At 46.0% G+C, this 21697-nt stretch overlaps 3 protein-coding genes across 8 annotated transcripts; 1 reads left to right on the top strand and 2 right to left on the bottom strand.

The window, feature by feature from the left end:
* Nucleotides 1-836: 836 nt before the first annotated feature.
* Nucleotides 837-9983, bottom strand: NEDD8 (neural precursor cell expressed, developmentally down-regulated 8). Its single transcript, XM_027553220.1, has 4 exons — nucleotides 9504-9983; nucleotides 2025-2072; nucleotides 1774-1856; nucleotides 837-1206 (listed from the first exon to the last, which is right to left on the bottom strand). Exons 1-4 carry the CDS (start codon nucleotides 9519-9521, stop codon nucleotides 1110-1112), a joined length of 246 nt encoding a protein of 81 aa, XP_027409021.1. The 5' UTR covers nucleotides 9522-9983; the 3' UTR covers nucleotides 837-1109.
* GMPR2 (guanosine monophosphate reductase 2) lies at nucleotides 9952-16526 on the top strand. 2 transcript variants are annotated; one of them, XM_027553214.1, is made up of 10 exons: nucleotides 9952-10117; nucleotides 10521-10616; nucleotides 10758-10877; nucleotides 13076-13159; nucleotides 13304-13477; nucleotides 14251-14332; nucleotides 14424-14530; nucleotides 14717-14759; nucleotides 15543-15702; nucleotides 15899-16526. In XM_027553214.1, the coding sequence occupies exons 2-10, from the start codon at nucleotides 10530-10532 to the stop codon at nucleotides 16086-16088; spliced, it is 1047 nt and encodes a 348-aa protein (XP_027409015.1). In that variant the 5' UTR covers nucleotides 9952-10117; nucleotides 10521-10529; the 3' UTR covers nucleotides 16089-16526. The 2 variants fall into 2 exon arrangements, with proteins under 2 accessions (XP_027409015.1, XP_027409016.1); XM_027553215.1 differs by having other exon boundaries at nucleotides 10024-10117; nucleotides 10503-10616; nucleotides 15899-16472.
* Nucleotides 13790-20049, bottom strand: TINF2 (TERF1 interacting nuclear factor 2). 5 transcript variants are annotated; one of them, XR_003513024.1, is made up of 11 exons: nucleotides 19369-20039; nucleotides 19133-19278; nucleotides 18910-19014; nucleotides 18689-18790; nucleotides 18503-18610; nucleotides 18309-18405; nucleotides 17682-18141; nucleotides 17531-17595; nucleotides 17332-17423; nucleotides 15523-17206; nucleotides 13790-14784 (listed from the first exon to the last, which is right to left on the bottom strand). XR_003513024.1 is itself a non-coding variant. In XM_027553213.1 (10 exons), the coding sequence occupies exons 2-10, from the start codon at nucleotides 19148-19150 to the stop codon at nucleotides 14614-14616; spliced, it is 1218 nt and encodes a 405-aa protein (XP_027409014.1). In that variant the 5' UTR covers nucleotides 19151-19278; nucleotides 19369-20039; the 3' UTR covers nucleotides 13790-14613. The 5 variants fall into 5 exon arrangements, 3 of the variants coding, with proteins under 3 accessions (XP_027409014.1, XP_027409013.1, XP_027409012.1); XR_003513022.1 differs by having other exon boundaries at nucleotides 19133-20041; XM_027553213.1 differs by lacking the exon at nucleotides 15523-17206.
* Between the last annotated feature and the right edge of the window lie 1648 nt (nucleotides 20050-21697).

Below are 21697 nucleotides of genomic sequence, written 5' to 3'. Positions count from 1 at the left end.
AGCAAAGTACCGTCGCCGACAGCTCCTATGACCCTCAGGTCTCTGCAAGGTCTTGTTTCTCCATCCAACCCAGGCTCATCATATACTACTGAACTAGAGGAGCCAAGGAAGGGAAGCCCTTTCTTCTAGTACCCCTCTCTCATTTTATCTCACCGAGACCTAAAGTGATCCATCATAGCTCATCACTCCTCATCCTATCTCAATATCAGCCTCTCCATGGTATAGAAACCTAAGCCCTCAGCAATATTCCAGCCATAAAAGAATGTAGTGTTGATTAAGCTCTTGAGGGCTTTTCTTGAACCAGGCCCAAATGTCCTGTAGCATCTCAATGGGGGAGAACTCACTCTCCTGGTTTCTACCACCCACATCAGTAGTATGCTGAAAGAGATTTAACAACCAGTTTGGGGGGAAGGACTGATTTGTATTGTCAATTTCTGTAAATACTCTTGACCATGGCCAATTTCAAGCTACCAACATGAAGTAAGTTAATATGGGGCTGGGAAAGATGCCAACGATTAGCTCTGGCACAAGTAACAGTTGGCTCTAGCACACTCCTGAGTATACACTTACAGTTTGAGAATTCCTCTAAGGGTATGTTCCCTTCCATTGTCACAGTCCTTCAACCTGGTGTAACTGGGTGTGCACTGGGTCCGTTCTGGGTTTTTTTGGCCACACCCAAAACTAAGATCCCACCCGTTTTGTGGGATCTTAGTTCCCCAACCAGGGACTTAACTCCAGCCCTTAGCAGTGAAAACAGGGAATCGTAACCACTGAACCACTGGGGAATTCCCTGGGTCCACTTTGATTTCAGTCACATTTGTGCAATAGAAGAAAGATTCCAGGAGGTCAAGAAATATTTTATTGAGAACCAGGGACACAGCCATAAGAGAGGGAAGCACACAGGACTGCAAACTAAAACCCAATAGCCAGCAAGGGCCCTTTGGGCCAGGAACACTGCCTCCTGGGGTCCTCACAATCTCCCACCAACAGACACACAAGACTGGGCATCCAGGGGAGGGGGTAGTGGCTCTGGTGTCCCACAGAGTGAGAGGATATATGATGCCTCATTATGAGTGACAGGGCAGGGAGGTAAAATGGAGCAGAGTCCGTCACTGCCTAAGACCACCTCCTCCTCTCAGAGCCAACACCAGATGGAGGACTGAACCACCTAATATCTTGTAATCAGCTGCTGTCTTCTCATCATTCCTACAGGAAGAGGCAAAAAAGAAAAAAAAAAAGGTATTAGCAATACCCTTTAGAGTGGCGTTCTTAACCTGGGTTTCACGGATCTCTGGAGATCTATGAATGCATATGAGAAAAAAAATTACATCTTTTATATTTTTACTAATCCCCAACTGTAACTTGATATTTCTTTCAATTTTGAACACAGACAAAAGCCCACAGGGGTATTAGCAATATGGGTAACCTGTTAACAAGAGAAATTAGAGATATTTTCAGACTTCCCTGGTGGCTGAGTGGTAAAGAATCAACCTGCCAATGCTGGAGACAGAGGTTCAATCCCTGATCTGGAAAGATCCCACATGCCGAGAAACAACTAAACCCATGTACCACAACTGTTGAGCCTGTGCTCTAGATCCCGGGAGTTGAAACTACTGAAGCCCACATGCCCTGTAGCTGGTGCTCTGCAACAAGAGAAATCACGGCGTTGAGAATCCCATGCACTTCAACTACAGCAAAGGCAGCACAGCAAAGACCCAGCATAGCCAAGAAAAAAAACCCATCAGCATACTTTCATTTCCATTCCATACTTACATCTGTTTGCCACTGTAGATGAGCCGCTGCTGCTGTGGTGGAATTCCCTCTTTCTCCTCCACACGCTCCTTAATTCGTTCCACCTTTAGGGGTACAAGTAGTCAGGGGCTGCTCAGGGGGAGGGACCATGGAAGTGGAAAGAACAAGAGCTATGCAGATAGCATGAGAGCAAAAGGACTAAGTTCATCAGCATACCCAGGCAAAGGTACATGTAGGGAGATAGGCTTGGAGAGGTACTGGGCATACATTACCTTGTCCGTGGGTTCAATGTCAATCTCAATCTCCTTTCCGGTCAGCGTCTGAAATAGGCAAGGGTTTCCTGAGTCTTATAGTTCAGTATACAATTTGTCTCCTAGGTAAAACATCCTGGCCTAGCCTTGGGGGATCGACTTCCTTTTGAGAAATGCACACTCTCAGCAAAGTTGATTTGAAGTGTCAGGAGTATTTGCTCATACCCAATTTCAGACATTTTTAGGCTGTGAACAACTTTGACAGGGGAAGAGTCTGTAAACCATTTGACCTCTTAATCTCACAGGTCATCTCATCCCCCACCCAATTAGAATCCATGAGGATACTATAACTCCTTTGGATAAGACGTCAATGAGAGTTGTCCTAAGGAGAGTATTCCTTTGAAAAGGACCTTGTTTTATGTACTAATGCTAGAAATTAACACTCAGATAATTCAAAGCATTCTCAAGGACACTAGAGATCACCTCTGACCAGCTTTTTAAGCCATACTAGAACTCAACATTCTATTCTTCTGTATCTTCTCCAGATTTTCACCTAAATCCTAAAATTGCAGCTCTGGTCTTCTTGACTTCTTCCATAGGCTAAAGGTTGCTGATACCCAAAACACAACTGTACACTTACAAATACTGTGCTTCATCCTATCTTATCTCCCATCCATCCTTGCTCTTAAAAGTTCCACCTGCATCAGTCTACAGTAATCTAGACTACAAATGGACAGTCTAATTTAGGGGCATTTTCTTTGCTTCTACTGTTTTCCTTGTTGCCATCCCCTCTTCCACTCCTTCTCAAACCTTTAAGGGACCCTTTAAGATTGATGGCTTGTCACCAATGCACTTTAATAGATATTACAGCTAGTTAAGTGTCAAACTCTCCAATTTATACTCCAACTTCTTAAAGGACAGAGACTGTTCAATCTTCCCAGTCTAAGCACAAAGTATGGTGTTTGACATATAAGCAGTCAATAAATAATAATGGAAAGGCTAAATACACTGGTGGCTCAGACGGTAAAGCGTCTGCCTACAACGCAGGAGACCCAGGTTCAATCCCTGGGTCAGGAAGATCTCCTGGAGAAGGAAATGGCAACCCACTCCAGTATTCTTGCCCGGAAAATCCCATGGACGGAGGACCCACAGTCCATGGGGTCACAAAGAGTCGGACGCAACTGAGCAACTTCACTCACTAAATACACTGAAGATCATGTTATGATCACAGCCAACACTTACTGAACACTTTCTAAGAGTCAGAAACTATACCAAGTGTCTTAAATGCATCAATATTTAATCCTTGCAAGTAACTTGAGATATGTACTATTCCTATAACCATTTATAGATCAGGAAAATGGGGTTTGGACAGGTTAAAAAGCATGCCTATGATGTCAAAAGGACAGTGTGGATCCAAACACAAATTCGCTGGCCCCAGAACCAGAGCTTTTAGCTCCATATTCAGCACTGCCTGAGTCTGGCTGATCTAGTGCATGCGTGCTCAGTTGCCAAGTCGCATCTGACTCTTTATGACCCCGTGGACTGTAGTGCGCCAGGCTTCTCTGTCCATGGGACTTTCCAGACAAGAATACTGGACGAGGTTGCCATTTCCTTCTCCAGGGGATCTTCCTGACCCAGGGATCGAACCTGCATCTCCAACTCCTTCCTTGGCAGGTGGATTCTTTACCACTGAGCCACCTGAGAAGCCCAGGTGACCTAGTATTGGGACTCGATGTACACTCCTGTGGCAGATAACAAAATAACATATGGTTCCCACTTATGGGGTCAGAATGAAGAAAGGACATAAGACCTAATTTCTCAACCATGACAATGGCTCAGTACTAAGGATATTAAAAAAAAAAAAAATGCAGGAGTAACTCCCTTGGATTGACCTGTTTGGATGCAAAATAATAAATTACAATAGTGATTCTTAAGTTTCCACCCCAAACCAAGCTGGTCTATATGAAAATTCAATAGTCTATGTTAAAATGAGAAAAGGAATAGCAACAGTGAGATTTTCATGAAGCTGAATATGTGCATGCGTTCTCGATTGTGTCTGACTCTTTGTGACCCCATGGACGGTAGCCCGCCACACTCCTCTGATTTTCTGCAAAAATACAGGAGCAGGTTGCCATTTCCTACCCCAGAGAACCTTCCCAACCCAGGGATCGAACCTGTGTCTCTTGCATCTCCTGCACTGGCAGGCAGATTCTTTACTACTGTGCCACCTGGGAAGCCCTGAAACTAAATATATTCAGCTGTTAAAAATCCTTTCATGAAATGACAGTGACAATATACGGTATTTTTTTTAGGCTCTTTCCTGACCAAATGAAAAGTATACAATTCTGCGTTGTCCACAAATATTTCACTTTATTGTTCTTAATGCAAAGACTCTTTAACCAGACAATTCTATCTTTAGGTAACTAACCTAAAGGAAAAACTTGAAATTTCAGTACATATTCAAAGAGGAACATATAAAGTATACTGTAACACACACTGGAGAAGGAAATGGCAACCGATTCCAGTGTTCTTGCCTGGAGAATCCCAGGGACGGGGGAGCCTGGTGGGCTGCCGTCTATGGGGTCGCACAGAGTCGGACACGACTGAAGTGACTTAGCAGTAGCAGTAACACCTTTTATAAAAGCAAAACACTAGAAATAGCTTGCTGCTGCTGCTGCTGCTGCTAAGTCGCTTCAGTCGTGTCCGACTCTGTGCGACCCCATAGACAGCAGCCCACCAGGCTCCCCTGTCCCTGGGATTCTCCAGGCAAGAACACTGGAGTGGGCTGCCATTTCCTTCTCCAATGCATGAAAGTGAAAAGTGAAAGTGAAGTCGATCAGTCGTGTCCGACTCTTAGCGACCCCATGGACTGCAGCCTACCAGGCTCCTCTGTCCATGGGATTTTCCAGGCAAGAGTACTGGAGTGGGGCACCACTGCCCTCTCCGAGAAATAGCCTAATGCCTATTAATAAGAAAACAAACTATGGTACATCCATAGAATGATATATTTATTATGCAACAGCTTATACACAGACATGGAAAGATCTAAAAGAATATACGATTAGTATCACTTTCTACATGTAGATATATACATACATACATAAAAAGGATTAAAAGTATACATATCTCTTAAAATGATGATTATCCTTGAGAAGAGGAGTAGGACTGAGCACAGGGTTTACCAAACCTGACTCTCCCTTTATCTGTACTATTTACATTTCTAATAAAAATATATTCCTTTATCATATGGATATTAATAAATATTCATTCTGATTTAATAATAACAATTTTTAAAGAGTACAAAAAACTCTAACAGGAGGCCTAGAACTGCCCTCCCAAGAGTTGGATGCTTGTGCTTTACAAGGTTTGAAAAAAATTACTGGTTTATAAATTCTAAAAGTCTAGGACTGGTTCTCTTGTTTCTGAGATTGACTACAAAAGCCTATGAATGTATCCAGACAGCATTCTGGCATATGGCATCCCAGCAACAACGCTTCTGGGAAAATAATATGTCCAAAAATATATCTATGATAATGGGACTGCAACCTTTTGAAACTGCAAAACTAGAAAGAGCAATTTAAGGTTAAATTGAAGGTTAAATAAATTATGGTACAGACACAGGGGGAAAACCACAGACTCCTCAAATTGTGTTTAGATTAATAGTATAATTCTAATTTTGTAAATAAATAAATCAACATATGTATTTATATGCTTTCAAAAAAGTTTGAAAGGATATACACATCAGTGCTTTTGAGTTGTGAGATTATGGCTGACTTAAATTACTTTTTTTGTGCTTTTTTGTATTTTCCTTTTTTAAAAACCATGAACACTCTGGAATAAAAAAAAAAAATTAAAATAATGTCCTTGATGAGAGTAAAGTAGCACCGTCTACTAGAGATAGAAACTTAGTAACAGCCACATATACAATATTAAATATTCTAGTAGCCACATTTTTTTAAGGTGCAATTTTAATATTCTGAAACCCAATATATGCAAATTATTAATATATTTTACATTCTTTTTTCTAACTAAATCTCCAAATCCTGTGTGCATTTCATACTTACAGCACACTTCAATGCAGATGGTAAGTTTTCATCTCAAATACTTGATCTGTATTTAAATTTCATAATTTACAGTTGATGAGACTTCCCTGGTGGTCCAATGGTTAAGAATCCACCTTGCAACGCAGGGGATCAGGGTTCGATCCCTGGTAGGGGAACTAAGATCCCACACGCCAAGGAGCAACTAAGCCGGAGTGCCACAACTACTGAGCCGGAGTCCATGTGCCACAACAAAAGATCCCACATGATGCAACCAAGATCCAATGCAGCCACATAAATAAGTATTCAAAAGATTAAAATTTTTTTCATAATTTACAGTTGAAAAAGATTTACATTCCCAACTTGTTCCAAACAAGTTAAAAGGTTTCCCAGCAATGGCACCCCACTCCAGTACTCTTGCCTGGAAAATCCCATGGACAGAGGAGCCTGGTAGGCTGAAGTCCATGGGGTCTCTAAGAGTCGGACAGGACTGAGCGACTTCACTTTCACTTTTCACTTTCATGCATTGGAGAAGGAAATGGCAACCCACTCCAGTGTTCTTGCCTGGAGAATCCCAGGGACGGGGGAGCCTGATGGGCTGCCGTCTATGGGGTTGCACAGAGTTGGACATGACTGAAGTGACTTAGCAGCAGCAGTAGCAAGGGCTGAATAAAGTTTTAGTTCTTATATTTAACTAAAATGAAATACAAATAAAATAAATAACTGAAATAAAACTTCCAATTCCTCAGTCTCACTGGCCACATTTCAAGTGCTTGATAGCCCACGAGGGCTAATGGGCACTGTGCTGGACACGGCTCAGCATTCCAGCTTATGTAGGAAGCAACAATAAAATCAGAATATCCCCATTTTGTAAACTCCAGTGCAATAATAGATCTAGGCAACTACTAACATCACAGAAAGCAAAACCACCTGACAGAAGTAAATGTCACAAAACCACCCCTGAATTATTCTCATATGAACAGACAAACAGAACTACCTGAGCCTCTAGATCTTATTATCAATTGACAGGAAATAAAGAGGAAAGAGATATATTAAAAGACTACATGGGGATGTAGTCAGCAAAATCCAAAACATAGGAAACTCTATGGGGCCAATAATCTAGGTTATTAAACAAGAAAAAATCAGGGAAATGTAGAATTACAATTTTAAAGAGGCCTAAAATACTTACCAACCAAGCACAATGTATGAATTTTAATTGGATCCAGATTCAAACAAATTGTAAAAAATAAATAAGACAATGATAGTGAGGAGTTATCATTGATTTTTGAGGTGTAATAATTATGGTTATGTTAGGAAAAAAATTCTTTTTTACAGATAAATACTGAAATATGTACAAATAATACATGGTACACTATCTGGGGTTTGCTTCTTAAAATATCAAGTAAGAAAAGTAGTCAGTATAAATAAAATAGGATTGGCCATGAGATGATAGTTTTGAAACTGTGTATAGGGTGCTTTGGGCTTCCCTGGTGGCTCAGTGGTAAAGAATCCGCCTGCCAATGCAGGAGACGGGTTTGATCCCTGGGTCCAATCCTTGGGCTGGGAAGATGCCCTGGAGAAGGAAATGGCAACACACTCCAGTATTCTTGACTAGGAAATCCCATGGACCTAGAGGAGCCTGGTGGACTACAGTCCATGGGATCACAAAAGAGCTGGACATGACTTAGTGACTAAACAACAACATAGGGTGCATTATTCCTTCTCTTTGCTGTTTATATGTTTGAAATTGTCCATAAATTAAAACTGCCTAAAACTGAACAATTAAAAATAAATAAATAAAACCGAACAATTTTAAAAGATCACGTCATACTGGGTTTCTTCCCTCAAATCTGATCATTGTGACCTAGGAATACATCTAATGGTATTCAACTGAACTATGATGAAGCTAAACTTAACATTCTGCTCTAAGCACTGGAGGGGATACAAAAGAAATTAAGTGACTCAGCCTCTGTCAACAATCTTTTTCAAGTGAAGATTTACAATCAACAGACAATGAGACATACAATTAATAAAACAAACCAACATACAAGGAAATGCCATACTGATTATTATTGTCCAAATACAAAAGTTCAATGACAAAATGCTGTGGTGGGGGAAGACCAACAGTGATTAATTTAAACCTGACTGAGGTAACATTTCACTGCCTTATAACAGCTAAAATAAAGACGGGTGCAGAGCAGCTAGAATGCTTACTCATTGCAGGTGGGGATGTAAAATGGTGCCACATTTTGGAGAACTGTTTGGCAGTTTCTTTTAAAGTTATACATGACCTAGTAATTCCATTCCTTGGTATTTATCCAAAGGAAATGAAAATATGTGGTTTAGTTGCTAAGTCGTGTCCAACTCTTGTGACCCCCATGGACTGCAGCCTGCCAAGCTCCTCTGTCCATGGGATTCTCCAGGAAAGAATACTGAAGTGGGTTGCCATTTCCTTCTCCAGGGGATCTATCTTCCTGACCCAGGAATCGAACCCAAGTCTCCTGCACTGCAGGCGGATTCTTTACTGACTGAGCTATAAGCTGTAAGTCATTATTCAAATTTTAAAAAACAATGACCTTTAAAATACTGCTTGGCCCCAATCCCTAGCTAAGAGGTAGTTCAGAAGAGCTAAAGATGTTAATTGCTATTATGCGTGGTAAATACACTAAGGAGCAGACGCAGTAACGACAGACTTACTTAGCAGTTAAAAAAAAAAAGTTTAACGTTGCACTGCACCAATTGTTAGTTTTTGTCCCTCCGTCTTAAGGCACAAAGGAGGAAACTGCAGGTAGGGCTAATGAGGGTTGGGAATTAGTGAAGAACCATGGGAGGCGGGATGGAGATCGCGTACTAGGATACTGATAACTTGCCTCAGTCAAGGAACTGAGGCTAGTCCAGGATGCTGGCTCAGAAAGGCAGGCGCTGACTGAACACGCTCCCACCTTTGGTTCCTGAAGGAAGGCTGAGATACTACATCTTGGCAACAACTAGCCAAGGCTTACAGTCTAGTTTCTGGGAGGCCCCATTTCCCACAAAAGGCTAACGCTTTTGTGCTGTGCTGTACTCGGAGTAGCCTACGTTAGGCGCTGGGAGAACCGGGTAACTTGGGATGAAGGATGGGGAACAGAGCTCATTCCAAAAAAACCGAGAGATAAGGAGGCCAAGATGCTGCTAGGCCTTCTCTAAGACCGCGGGGGTGCATACAAACAGCGAGACTTCGGACAAAGGCGGCCCTGAAGTAAAAGCAGGTAAGGAAAAGTCTCCTGACGGGGCCAGCCCCCTGCTCTCAAAGTCCTCTTGGGCCTCCCCCCTACCTCCCGGCACCCCTCGCGCGGAGCCCCGAAGCTGTCAACCCCCTCCAGGCTCGGGAAAGGCGTGGTTTTCCTTCCCGGTTTCTCCCTTAAGGCACAGCGGCCAGCCCAGTACCACTGCGTCTTGGCAAGGCTGGTGGTGCTCCCACCTTCACTTTAATTAGCATCTTCTTCTCAGTTTGGGGCTGCACACAGACAAATTGCTGCTTCTGCCGCTACGGTCGCCGATGCCTCTCCCCAGCACTCCGCCGGCAGGAATCACTTCTACTTCCGGGTCACAGCCAGGCTCCACCCCTGCCTCGCATTCCCCCTCTCCCTTCTTTCCAAGGGGTTCCGGAAAGGCTCAGGAATATTTCTGCGTTTCGTTTCGGTAGCGTAGTGAAAGAAAAAAAAGAAAGTAAAAAGGCAGCCAGCTTAGTCACAGCAGAGATGACAATTCTGAGAGTCCCCAGTGAGTTGGGGCTAGTAATAAGAGGGCACGGAACGAACTACTCCTCCCATCATGCCAGGGGGCAGCTCCGCGCGTCTCACTCTGGGAGTTGTAGTCCCCTGTCCCTCGGATCCGACGGCATCCTCAGTGTGTGAACTCTGTTATCCAGAAGGCCTTGCACGGCTGCCACCGAAGCCGGAATTCCTAGGCTGCTAGTTCTCTGCGGCAAATTAGCCCAACCTGTTATCCCACAAGGCTCAGCGGGGCTGCGCGAGGCTGTGGTTAAGCGAGAGAAGCGTTGGTCAACTGCCACTCGAATCACGGAGACAGGAAGTGAGTACCCCTATCCCGGAAGCTGGTTTATGAGAAACCCACCACTCCTCGCTTCCAAATCTGCCCCTTACCCCAGATTGGTCTTTGTAAGGGTGGCAGAAAGAAGAGTGGTGGGGGTAAAGAATGCACCATTTTAGGGTCACTCACGACTCCATCCCAGTTCTCCCCAACAAATAGTACTATTTGTTGAAGACACCGAGAGAAAGTGAAACCTCATGGGTCTGAAGTGACATTCTTCAGGGACTGTACCTCAGTCAATGCTCAGACTTTCCACGATTTAAGCTAGGAGAGAGATAAGCCACCCAGCCCTAACAGGGCATTAAGAGCTAAAGGGAAGTTGACTCAGCTACCCTCTCCTAGACTTTTCCTACCTTCCAACCCTCAGATTCATTGCTATCTTAAGGTCCCTGCCATGCCTCACATCGACAACGACGTCAAACTGGATTTCAAGGATGTCCTGTTGAGGCCCAAACGCAGTACCCTTAAGTCTCGAAGTGAGGTGAGCCTGCTTTCCTAGTTGCTCTTTCTTGATTCCAAGCTCCTTGGAGGGCCTGAACTGGGAAAGATTCCTGGCTTTTGCTCTCCTGCAGTACTTGTTTTTGGATGAGTGAAACGCTCAGTTTCCTGTTCGCATCTGCAGGTGGATCTCACAAGATCCTTTGCCTTTCGGAACTCAAAGCAGATGTACACTGGGATCCCCATTATTGCTGCCAATATGGATACTGTGGGCACCTTTGAGATGGCCAAGGTCCTCTGTAAGGTAGGACTTCCCTCATGCCCCTTCCTCATGGTGTTTTGTGGGCTGACTGCATAGGTATCTGCATCCCCACTCCCATCCCAGGTCAGCTCTGACAATTAACAGGATGCTTGATTTACTGCTTTCTGCAATAGTACTAAGGCCTCTTTATCTGATAACTTTAAATGGCCATCTGACTTAGGGAGATTCAAAGCTAAGTTTTGCACCCATTTTAACGAAACTTCCCTCTTCTCCTGTCCAGCATTTTAAACATCCTGCCAATTTTTCCCACTACCCAGATCACCCTCTACAAACCACATGCATCTCTCTTTACACTACTGTTAGGATACTCAGCATTCACTGTTTTAGTCCAGAAACTAAATATAGTTTGAGCATTCAAAAATTCCCAACTAGAAAATCCTATCGAGAAGAAATTTAGTTTCTTTCATGCCTGCTATATATATATATATTTTTTTTTTTTTTTTCTTCCTTTTAAGTCCTAGGTTCCTGAGTGTTCTGGGATGTGCCCAAAATGGAATGTTTTTCTTATTCAGGTTATTGCTTGTTTTCAAAATGGAAGATGCTGCTCCTGTCAGTTATATTACTTGCTTCTATACTTGTAGCTGAGAAAGCAGATAGTTACTTTGGGTATCCTGAGGACGTATACACTCTTCTGGTTATCCATGTAGCCCTGGTTGATGGATTCTGCTGCTGCTTGTGGCTCTGCTATCCTTAAGGACTTCGTCTCCCTTTCTGTTTCTGATTGCTAGAAGTCTTTCTGGAATGTATGCTGTCATTTCTCTGAGGTTCATAGTTACGCAGCTTTGGTACCATATTTCTGTTGCCATTCAATATCTGCTTAGCAATCCCACTGTTGCCTGTTGTCCACCTGGCCTGTCCAGTAGAGTTAAGCAGCAATGGTGAATCTGACTTCAGTGTTAACAGATGTCCTACAACGTATGGACCTTGCTGGGACTTTCTTGAGCTTTATGTTGAGACTGGCTTTTTGTTTCTGCTGATGAATGTTTAAGAAGTCAGATTTTAGAGATACAGGCAAGTCTCAGTAATAATTAAAAGGTTGGGTGCAAGCAAGGACCTTTTTCTAGATCTCTAGCTTGGTATGTAATTGGATGTATTCATCATGCCACCCTATGCCAAGATATCTCCCAGGTGTGATGACTTCCTAGAGTGATTTTTCTTTGTTAGTGGCAGTGTTCTGAGAAAGCAGAATTCAGTAGCAGCTTTGGCTGAGCAATGTTGATGATGTCTGAGTATAGCATGCGCACTTCCTTACTGCCGGCTAATCCCTTGGATCTCATCAGTTGCAAGATTTGTGCTTTCTCAACTGCTGCCTTGTTTATTCACATGTCTGCAGTTTTAAAGCACAAACACCAGCATTCACAGTGGCCTTTGTATTGGGATGTTGTCTGCAATTTTTTGAGCTAGGGAACATAAGTCTGATGAGTCATTCTAGCCTTGAACTTGGTTAACCAAAACAGGCTGAATGAAACAGACTTTTCAGGTTGGTCCATGATTTAAGAAAATCTGTCCATTACTTTTTTTTGGGGGGGTGGGTTCCATGTGTTGAAGCATGTGGCACCAGGGATCGAACCCACCCCCTGCATGGGAAGTGAGTCTCAACCACTGGACCACCGACAAAGTCCCTTTTGTCCACTACTTTAGCAGAGATGGAGAAAGGGTAGTACCTTATTGGCTGTTAACCTTAAGGCTTTACCTCTTTTGATTTTGTGAGCATTTAGGCTCACTGAATTACTGCTGATAAATGGAACAGAAAATACCAAAAATAGGTTAGTTCTGTACTAGGTTGTCATTGGAGGAGCTGAGTCAGTGCAGGCAGACACTGTCTCTGTACAGCCTTTTCATGGTTCTCTCGTCTGCTGCTTATCCCACTGCACCAACAGCTTGTCCTTGTCACCTTTTAAGTCAGAAGCACTGCACACGCTGGCAGGTAAAGTCCAATCCAAATGACTTAGTGCTTTGGTGGGAGTGTTGGGCAGGTACTGGCTTATGTGGAAAAGCCCGATTGCATTTGTAGGGAGAATAATGGTGGAACTGAGGTCTCAGCTCAACCACTGACATCTTCAAGTTGCTTTTTCCAGACTTCAGTCCTTTTGTCCCTCAGATAGGATAATATAAAGGTCTGTTTCCAGAGAAAGCGGTTCTAACAAGTTCTTTCCTTTTTAACGCTTTCTTCTCCCCAGTTCTCCCTCTTCACTGCTGTCCATAAACACTACAGCCTCGAGCAGTGGAAAGAGTTTGCCAGCCAGAATCCTGACTGTCTTGAGGTAACACCGGTCCTCCCGACCCCTGCCTTAGCCGTCTTCCGACAATCCCTTTTGCTTGTCTTCCAACCCTGACCTCCCCACTCCCCTTGGCTAACCAGCCATGTTGTTGCCTCTGACATGCTCATGGCCCTGTTTCTCTCACAGCATCTGGCTGCCAGCTCAGGCACAGGCTCTTCGGACTTTGAGCAGCTGGAACAGATCCTGAACGCTATTCCCCAGGTGAAGTATGTATGCCTGGACGTGGCCAATGGCTACTCTGAACACTTTGTGGAATTTGTGAAGGATGTGCGGAAGCGCTTCCCTGAACACACCATCATGGTATGTCTGTTGCCCTCTAGTGGGTCCGTTCCTCTCCTTCCTCCACTCTTCCTGCCACTCTATTTTGTTATAAGTTCCTTTCTCCTCTACTGCATTTCCTAGTCCACTTAATCATGGCACTGGGTGGTTATCCACGGTCCCCCATTTTAGATGTTTGTTTACTGGCCAGTGCTGTTTTCTCTGACCCTTGATACACGGTCTTGTAAATCCAGTACCCGATGTCACTCACCAAACCACAATGGAACACTTATGCATTGTACATATCTCTGGTACATACACACCTGCCCAAAGACATGGACAGACACTACGGTCTTACATTAAAGGGGTTGCATGAAATGCAGTTTTATTTTTTACAAGCTCAGGGGAGTGATGACAAGGCCTTGTTTTCTTCACAGCATTGTGGGGTCTCTCTGTCCTGTTCATCAAAAGCAAATACAGCTGGGTAGGTGGGTACTGAGCCTACATTACCATGTCCTCCCACTTCCCCTGAAGCCAGAGAGGTCTCATGACGTAACAATTTAAGGACAGGATATGTTTGGGTGTCTTGGTGGGGAGGGAGAGAAATCTACTGTAAATCCGGTGTGATCTTATTCCAGCTAGACCCCACTTTACCCTAGTACAACCGTAACACTGGCCACTCACCCCCTTAGCTCAGCTTGGGAAGCAGGGTCCTCTGAAGTGACTCATCTAAAAGGGGAACCCAGCGACTCTTCTTCGTAATAATGTTGACTCTTTCTGACCCTGAGCATGCTGTTTTGATGGTTCTGTCCCAGGCAGGGAATGTGGTAACAGGAGAAATGGTGGAAGAGCTGATCCTCTCTGGGGCTGACATCATCAAAGTGGGAATTGGACCAGGTAAGCTGGTTCACTGGGGGCCACTGGCCACCCCTCCAGTGGCAGACACCTGTGAACAACTTCATCCTCATTCTTGTCACATTCTTCTCAGGCTCCGTGTGTACCACCCGGAAGAAAACTGGAGTGGGGTATCCACAGCTAAGTGCAGTGATGGAGTGTGCAGATGCTGCTCACGGCCTCAAAGGCCACATCATTTCAGTAAGGTCAAGGGCAGGATAGAGTATGAAGCTGCCAAACATCTGGGTTCTCACCCACGTCTGGAGGTTCTGGTAGAGTTTGGATTAGGGTTCCTGGGTCCCTGTCAGCATTGAGCTGGGCCGCTGGGACCTCCTAGAGGGCTTGGGGCATCCATGCTGTCTCTTCACAGTGCTCCTTACTTTGCAGGATGGAGGCTGCAGCTGTCCTGGGGATGTGGCCAAGGCTTTCGGTAAGGAGGGCACGTAAGGAGGATCCTGTAGAAGAGGATGAGTCACCTCTGAGGGTCTAGGATCAGGCTGCTGCTGCTGAGTTGCCTCAGTCGTGTCCAACCGTGTGCGACCCCATAGACGGCAGCCCACCAGGCTCCCCCGTCCCTGGGATTCTCCAGGCAAGAACACTGGAGCGGGTTGAGGATCAGGCTAGGGAAGTCCAAGAAAGCTGTTCTTTAATAATATGACTAGGGACCCAGAAGTCTATGGTGTCACCTGGGGCAGCCAGCAGGGGACATCCTGAAACTCTAATACAGACTCTCCAAATGTGGGCCAGGACCATCTGCACCATCGCCTGGACAACTGGATGGAGTAGAGGTCCGAGCCCCACACCACATCCACAGGATCTAGCTCTGGGGAGTAGGGCTGCAGATCTGTACTTTCCCAGCTTCCTGGGTCATCCTTGCTCACACTCAAGTTGGAGACCTTTGCTCTTGAGACACTTGAAGTGAGTCTTGGCTGGGCACAGTAAAAAGAGGCAGATGGCAAAAGCAACAAAAAGCAGAGAGCAGAAGCCTGGCAGAGACTCTTTTTGAAATTCTTGGAAAAGTCAGGCCTACTGAGGAATAGAGTCAGGGCAGAGCAGGCCTGTGTGCTTGGGTTATGGGCCAGCTAAGGAAACAAAACCAGGAAGATGCCAGAATCATTGTGAGGCCTGAAAACTTGGTGTGAGTTGCTTCTGAGGGTGACAGTTTGGGCACCTGGGCCAGTTTCATCTCTTACCCTCTCGCTGGTGCTGGCAGGGGCAGGGGCTGACTTCGTGATGCTGGGCGGCATGCTGGCTGGGCACAGTGAGTCAGGTGGTGAGCTCATCGAGAGGAATGGCAGGAAGTACAAGCTCTTCTACGGCATGAGTTCCGAAATGGCCATGAAGAAGTATGCCGGGGGTGTGGCTGAGTACAGGTAGGTGTGGTGGCCAGAGGCCAAGGGTTCTTGGAAAGCATGACTTTCCTAGAAGGGTGATGGCAGAACTCATGGTTGCTGGGAGATGGATGGTACAGTTCTTGGAAGAAAAGTGATGAACAGGGAAGAACTAAACGCTAGAGACCAGGGTAAGGAATCCAGCGAGAAAAGGTAAGAAAGCTTTTCTTCTTCTAAGGGCCTCAGAAGGAAAGACAGTGGAGGTGCCCTTTAAAGGGGATGTGGAACATACCATCCGAGACATTCTTGGAGGCATCCGCTCCACCTGCACTTACGTGGGAGCAGCTAAGCTGAAGGAGCTGAGCCGGAGAACTACCTTCATCCGTGTCACCCAGCAGGTGAATCCGATCTTCAGTGACGAGAGCTAGACCTGAGCAGTTCTGCCCTCCCAGGGCTCTAGCATCCACCACAGGGCTCCCAAGTGGGCCCCTCTCTCGTCCCAGCTACTTAGGCTATTACTTGGTCATTTCCTATCCTCTCCTGACGGTTCCTGCAGTAATCCTGTACTTCTCTATCTGCACATGCAAAATGCCGACGGCACTTAGTGGGGAGGAAGCAAGGCAGGCAGGCTGAGAAAAGGAAGCTGAGAGAATCAAGTGGGAATCTGGGGACCCAGCATTCTGAAGAGGATTGAAAAGAGAGGCTGATTCATACATAAATGTTTTATGTGGCCTTGGTTCTGGTAGAGGTAGGCTTTTAGAATCATGTTTTGTTAATCGGATTCATTAAATAGACCTCTGAATATCTACAAAGCGTGGAAGTATTTACATAATTTAAATACCTCAATAAAGAGAGATCCCAATGACTTTGAGATTCTGGGATTTTCTGCATAAGGCTGGCATCTGGGTGCTACCCCAGGGCAAGTGGAGCCGGCACTGACCCAGTAGAGTCAGGGACAGTGAGTACCCTTCCCGTGAAACATCTCCATTCTAGAGCCACTACCTGCAACGAACCTGGCAGCATGAGAATTTACAAAGTATATTCTGGCATCGGACCACAGAGTATTTTCAGAATAGCAAAAGGAAATTTTTCTTCCAGGCTCTCAGCCCTGGTAATTGGACATGTCTGAACAACACTCTCCAAGGGAAGTAAAATGGCAAAAGGATCAGCTTCCAGCCCCAGAGAGGCTGGTTATGCTTCTCAAGAATGACCTACCTAGACCTTAGAGAAGGCTTCATTCCCCTTCCTTGCATCAAGACAGTGTTTAACAAATCCAAAATTTAATTATCAAGCATTACAAAGTAACTTCAGCATTATAGTCGGGCAACCCAAGCCCAGGCTTTCACTTTATCCCCACTAAACTGTATGAGAGAAAGGAGACAGGCAGAATGTCGTGAGCATTTCAGTCTTATCACAGGAGTCTAGAACTGTCTGTACAGTCAGGGAAGGGGATAGACACAGTGCTGGGGCCAGAAGAGGGTAGATATTCACAGAAGGTGGGGATCAGGGTGTCAAACTTTGTCTTCTGATAGTTTTCCAGAGATTCCTGCAGAGAAGGGAGCAGGGAGATCCTATCATCATTGAAACGTGCCCTGAGCCCTCCATATCCTAGAGCATGTCACTTTCTGTCTTGTTCTGCCCACCCATCCACTTCCCAGCTTTCCTACTCACTCTTCTTTCCCTCTGGCCATCTTCTTCCTCGTCAGAGTCCAAAACCAGGTCCCCTATGGTAATGTCAGAGCTGTACAGAGATGGAGGACACACTGTAGGGAGAAAAGCAGAGTCCAGGCACTCTCCTCAGTGAACACAGATCCTCAGGAGTCCCCAGGAGGAAGGGCTGTTTGATCTGGTTCTGACTCAGGATACCTACCTGACTTCCTAGGAGGTGATAATGACAGTCTAAGTGGTTCCATGTGGCAGTCCATGTGGCAGTTCCTGAGGTGGGAGCAAGCAAAGACAGGGTGAAAGGAAAGCGGGCAGGGCACGTGCTGCTAGTAGGGAGATGCAGCTGTTCTACTCACTCCTTTTGCTCCGACGCAGATGAGTCAGTTGGATTCTCCTTCAGAGCTCTTCCTCCCAGGGTCTCAGATGGACTCTTAGACTTCCCGGTCGAGGGTGCTCTGGTGCCCACAGCACCGGCTGCATCTGCTGTATGTGTGCCATCTTTGCTCTTCCCAGGCTTAGATGTGACCTGGGCTGGTGAACCCACGTCCCTGAAGGGGAGCAGCATGACTGTGGGGCGCTCCTTATGGCCTCTGCTAGTGGGTGCCCACTGGGGCTGGATTCTTCGCCGGCCTAGAGGGGCCAGATTGAAATGGTGGCCTGTCAGAGGTTCCGGATGCTTCCTCGAGGCTGGTCCCTGAGGAAGCAGTGGGCCAGGAGAGGCTTTTGGCAGAGGGTCGTGGAGTGCTGGTCTTGGTTGCTGAGGAGGACTCTGCTCTGAGGGCTCTGTCGTGTTCACTGAATCAGTAGCAGAGTACTCTGAAGAAGAAAACAAGGCTTCTTAAAAAGCTAAAATTCGAACACATCCACTCAGCTTGGTTTCTTATACCTCAGGCCGATGTAACCCTTCCAGTGGGCTGTCTCAAAAGGTCTCAAGCTAAAACTCCACCCCCCAAATTCTTAGTTCTCCCACATGGTCCTGGTACCTGGAAGTGGCCACCCCATGTCCACACCATATTGGCTCAAGACAAAAGAAGAAGTAATAGAAACTCCAGGCTGCATCCAGCTCAGCACATCCTGAAGCTGTGAGAAGGGAGAGAGGCATGAAGACCACAGGCCTTGTTACAACCCCACCTGCCATCCCAGCATTCTGCCCTTAAGTGTTTTGCCCCAACAAAACCTGCTGTGCCTGCAGCGTAGGCAGTGCTTTTTCCAGCTGACACAAATATTCAAAAAACAGCTTTTCCATGGCTGCCATAAAAGTTTCCCCATACTCTTGTTCAAGTTCCTGCAGGAGGAAAAGCAGCAGGTCAGAGAGGGCTAGAGACAACAGCTACACCACTGCTTCCAAAGCAGCCAGTCCCACCTGCAGCTTCGAGGCCAAATCAACAGGGGCTTCTGCCAGCTGCTTCACCTGCTGGCAAAAGGTTTCCTGAGCCTCCGATATCTTCCTCAGATCCTGCTTTGTCTGTCGAGGGTAAGGAAGGCAAACAGGTTAGGGGCACCAGTATCCAGTGACCACGAAGAGAAGCAACTTTGCTGCATCAGGTATTAACCGGGGTAGGGCTCGCTTCAAGGGTTACTCACGATTTTGGGGTCCCGCACTACAGGTCCAGACTCTGGGAAGTGGTGATGTAGGGCATTTAGAACCTGGGCCCAAGGCCGGCCCTGCAGGATGAGGTCCACCACCAACTGTGGAGGGTACTGAGCTCAGAAAGCCCACGTCGGAGCAAACTGCCCTTTTCCTACCGGTTCCACCCCCAAGTAGTCGATCCCTATCCCCTCTACCAGGTCCTATTGGTTCCAATACCTTGGCCTTTAGGCCCATACACAGGCGTTCATGATGCCGGTAGCGAACCAAGCCAGGGGCAGCAGCGCGCAGGTATCGCAGAAACTCCACTACTCGGGGAAAATGCTCCACGCAGCGTCCGCGAATGACTTGCCAGCTGGCAGCAGCTACAAAGCGAAGAGCAGCGGGACCGGCCCCCGGGGGTGTGGCCATGGCAGGCGGACCCCACCCCAGGGGCCGTCTCTTTGGGTTCCTACCTCCTCGGCGCGGCTTCCCGACTCCTCCCAGGGGCGGGGCTTCCGGTGGCCCTCACTAGCTCCGCTATTTCAGTTTGCAACGGATACTTGGCTATCCGACTCTGCGCCTCCCAAGGGCCACCAGAATCCTGTTTCTCTCCAACTCGGGATGGAGCCTGAATGGAGAGGCTGGCCAGCTCCACTGGCACTAGACCGCTCTGCCTGAAACGCCGCCGCTGTCTCAAACCCGAAGTCTACCTCGCTTCCGGCTCTGCGACCAGTTCTCCTACCCGGGAAAAGGGTGGTAGTGGCGAACCAATGGGCCGCCAGACAGGGGATACGTGACGTCGCGTCACAAGGCCACGCCCGGGCAGATCCGGCGCCGCTGCTGGTCCCCGCCCTCGCTTTCGCGCACTTCCGACAGCTTCGGGGTGGACGGGGCCGCTGATCTGGGCTCCGCCCCCGACCGGTGCATTATTTCGGGGAGCCTGCAGAGAAAGCGCTTCGTTCTTTGAATTTCTAGTCTGTAAAGGGAGGTTCGTGCCAGTTTCCCTCTCCATCGTCTTCAGCCTCTCTAATCCGATTCCTTAAATCCCAGCGTCTTCAAAGCCTTCCCCGGGCGGTGCGCGGCTTCCAGTAAGGGTTCGGCTCTTTTCACAGAACAGGAGAGGGCGCCCGCCCTTAAAAAATAAAATACAAAGTTTGAAAAAAATACGTCAGATAGTTAACTTTTTTCTAGATGGTGAGACTGTAGGTAATTTTTTGTGTTTTTCTGTGTTTGATATGTTTTTTAAAGGCGTGTAGTGCTAAAAATAGTAACAGAGATTTCCCTTTTCGAATTCTGTTGTGCGCTTACTCCAGTCAGCCCCCTCATATAACTTGTCTTTTTCCTTGTCACCCTTCCTGGAGTCTCTCCTTATTTCCAGGGACAGAACCTTGACACACAGTGTGTATTCTTTGTTTTCTGAATTAATTATCTGCTCTGACCGCCTTACAGCGATTTAGTGAAACTACCCTTTCCACGGGCCATCTCCTTAGAGATAATGGCCCCTATACTCCTCCCTGCAGAGCCGTATTCGACTGCCCGCGGGACATCTAGCTGGAAGTTCTAAAGTACTCAAATCGGACATCTATGAAATTCTGGTTACCCGACTTTTTAATTTTATCTTTATTCTTTTCCCTAAAGTTCTGCCTTTATGTAGATCTGAGTTTCTGGCCTATGTCGTTTTCCTTCTTTTCTGAAGAATTTCTTTTAGCATATCTTGCAAGTCAGATCTTCTGGCTGCAAACTCCCTCAATTTTTGTTTGCCTGAAAAAGTGTTACTCCTTCACTTTTGAGAGAGAATCTTGTTGGATACAGAAGTCTAGGTTGATGGACTTTTTTTTCCTTCAACACTTTAGACATTTTACTGTGCTCTCTTCTTGGTTTCTGAAGAAGTCTGATGTAATTATTATTATTTTGGCCTCCCCGCATGGGTTGCAGGGTCTTAGTTCCCCAACCAGGGATTGAACCTGGCCCTGACAGTGAAAGCACATGGTCCTAATCACTGGACCACCAGGAAATTCCCCCAATGTAATTCTTACCCTTGCTCCTCTATAAATAAGATGTACCCACTTCTACCCCTCAGGCTTCCTTCAAGATTTTCTCTTGGTTTTTGATTTTCTGTTCATCCTACTTGTAAGGACAGAAGTGAGAAGAACTTCTAAGCTCCTTATATGCCAGACTGAAAACTGAAAATTATCTTCTATTTTAAATTCTGTTCTTTCTCATGGCCTCTGTATTTCTGTGCATGACATGTTTCTTTACCCGTGACTCAGAAAACAAGACCATTGCCCTTAAGTTTGTCCTCTCTGTTCTCCAAATCTAATCCCTCACCAAGTCTAATCAATTCTACTTCTAATGGAACCTTCAAACTTACCCCCTCTTTTTTTCATGCTCACAGTCTGTATCTTATATCAGGTTCCCTGTCTCTCACATTGAGAAGACTCTAGTTTCCCTACCTCCAGCCCAACTCCTAATTTCTTTTCCATGTTGCTTTCATCATAAATCTGGTGAAATGAAAAATTGACCACATCATCCCTAACTGAAAGCTCCCCCTTATTAATATGGCAAAAGGATTTTTAATGATCTGAATAAGTTTACCTCTTCTAACACATTCCTTGCCACTTTGCACTTATCATGCACCTATAAGCCAATCCTCTTCAAACTGCTTGCATTTCCAGATATACTGAGTTGTCTCATATTTTGTGCTTCGCACATACTGGGTGAGTCCTTCGTCCTTGCCTCGTGGACTTGACTTTCATCTTCTGTGGCTCATGTGTTGACTGCCTCCACAAAAGCCCTCATAGT

Source organism: Bos indicus x Bos taurus, chromosome 10 (assembly GCF_003369695.1).
Source record: "Bos indicus x Bos taurus breed Angus x Brahman F1 hybrid chromosome 10, Bos_hybrid_MaternalHap_v2.0, whole genome shotgun sequence".
Classification (NCBI taxonomy): Eukaryota; Metazoa; Chordata; class Mammalia; order Artiodactyla; family Bovidae; genus Bos; species Bos indicus x Bos taurus.
The sequence above is the reverse complement of the archived record's forward strand: the minus strand, read 5'-3'. Positions and strand labels throughout refer to the sequence as shown.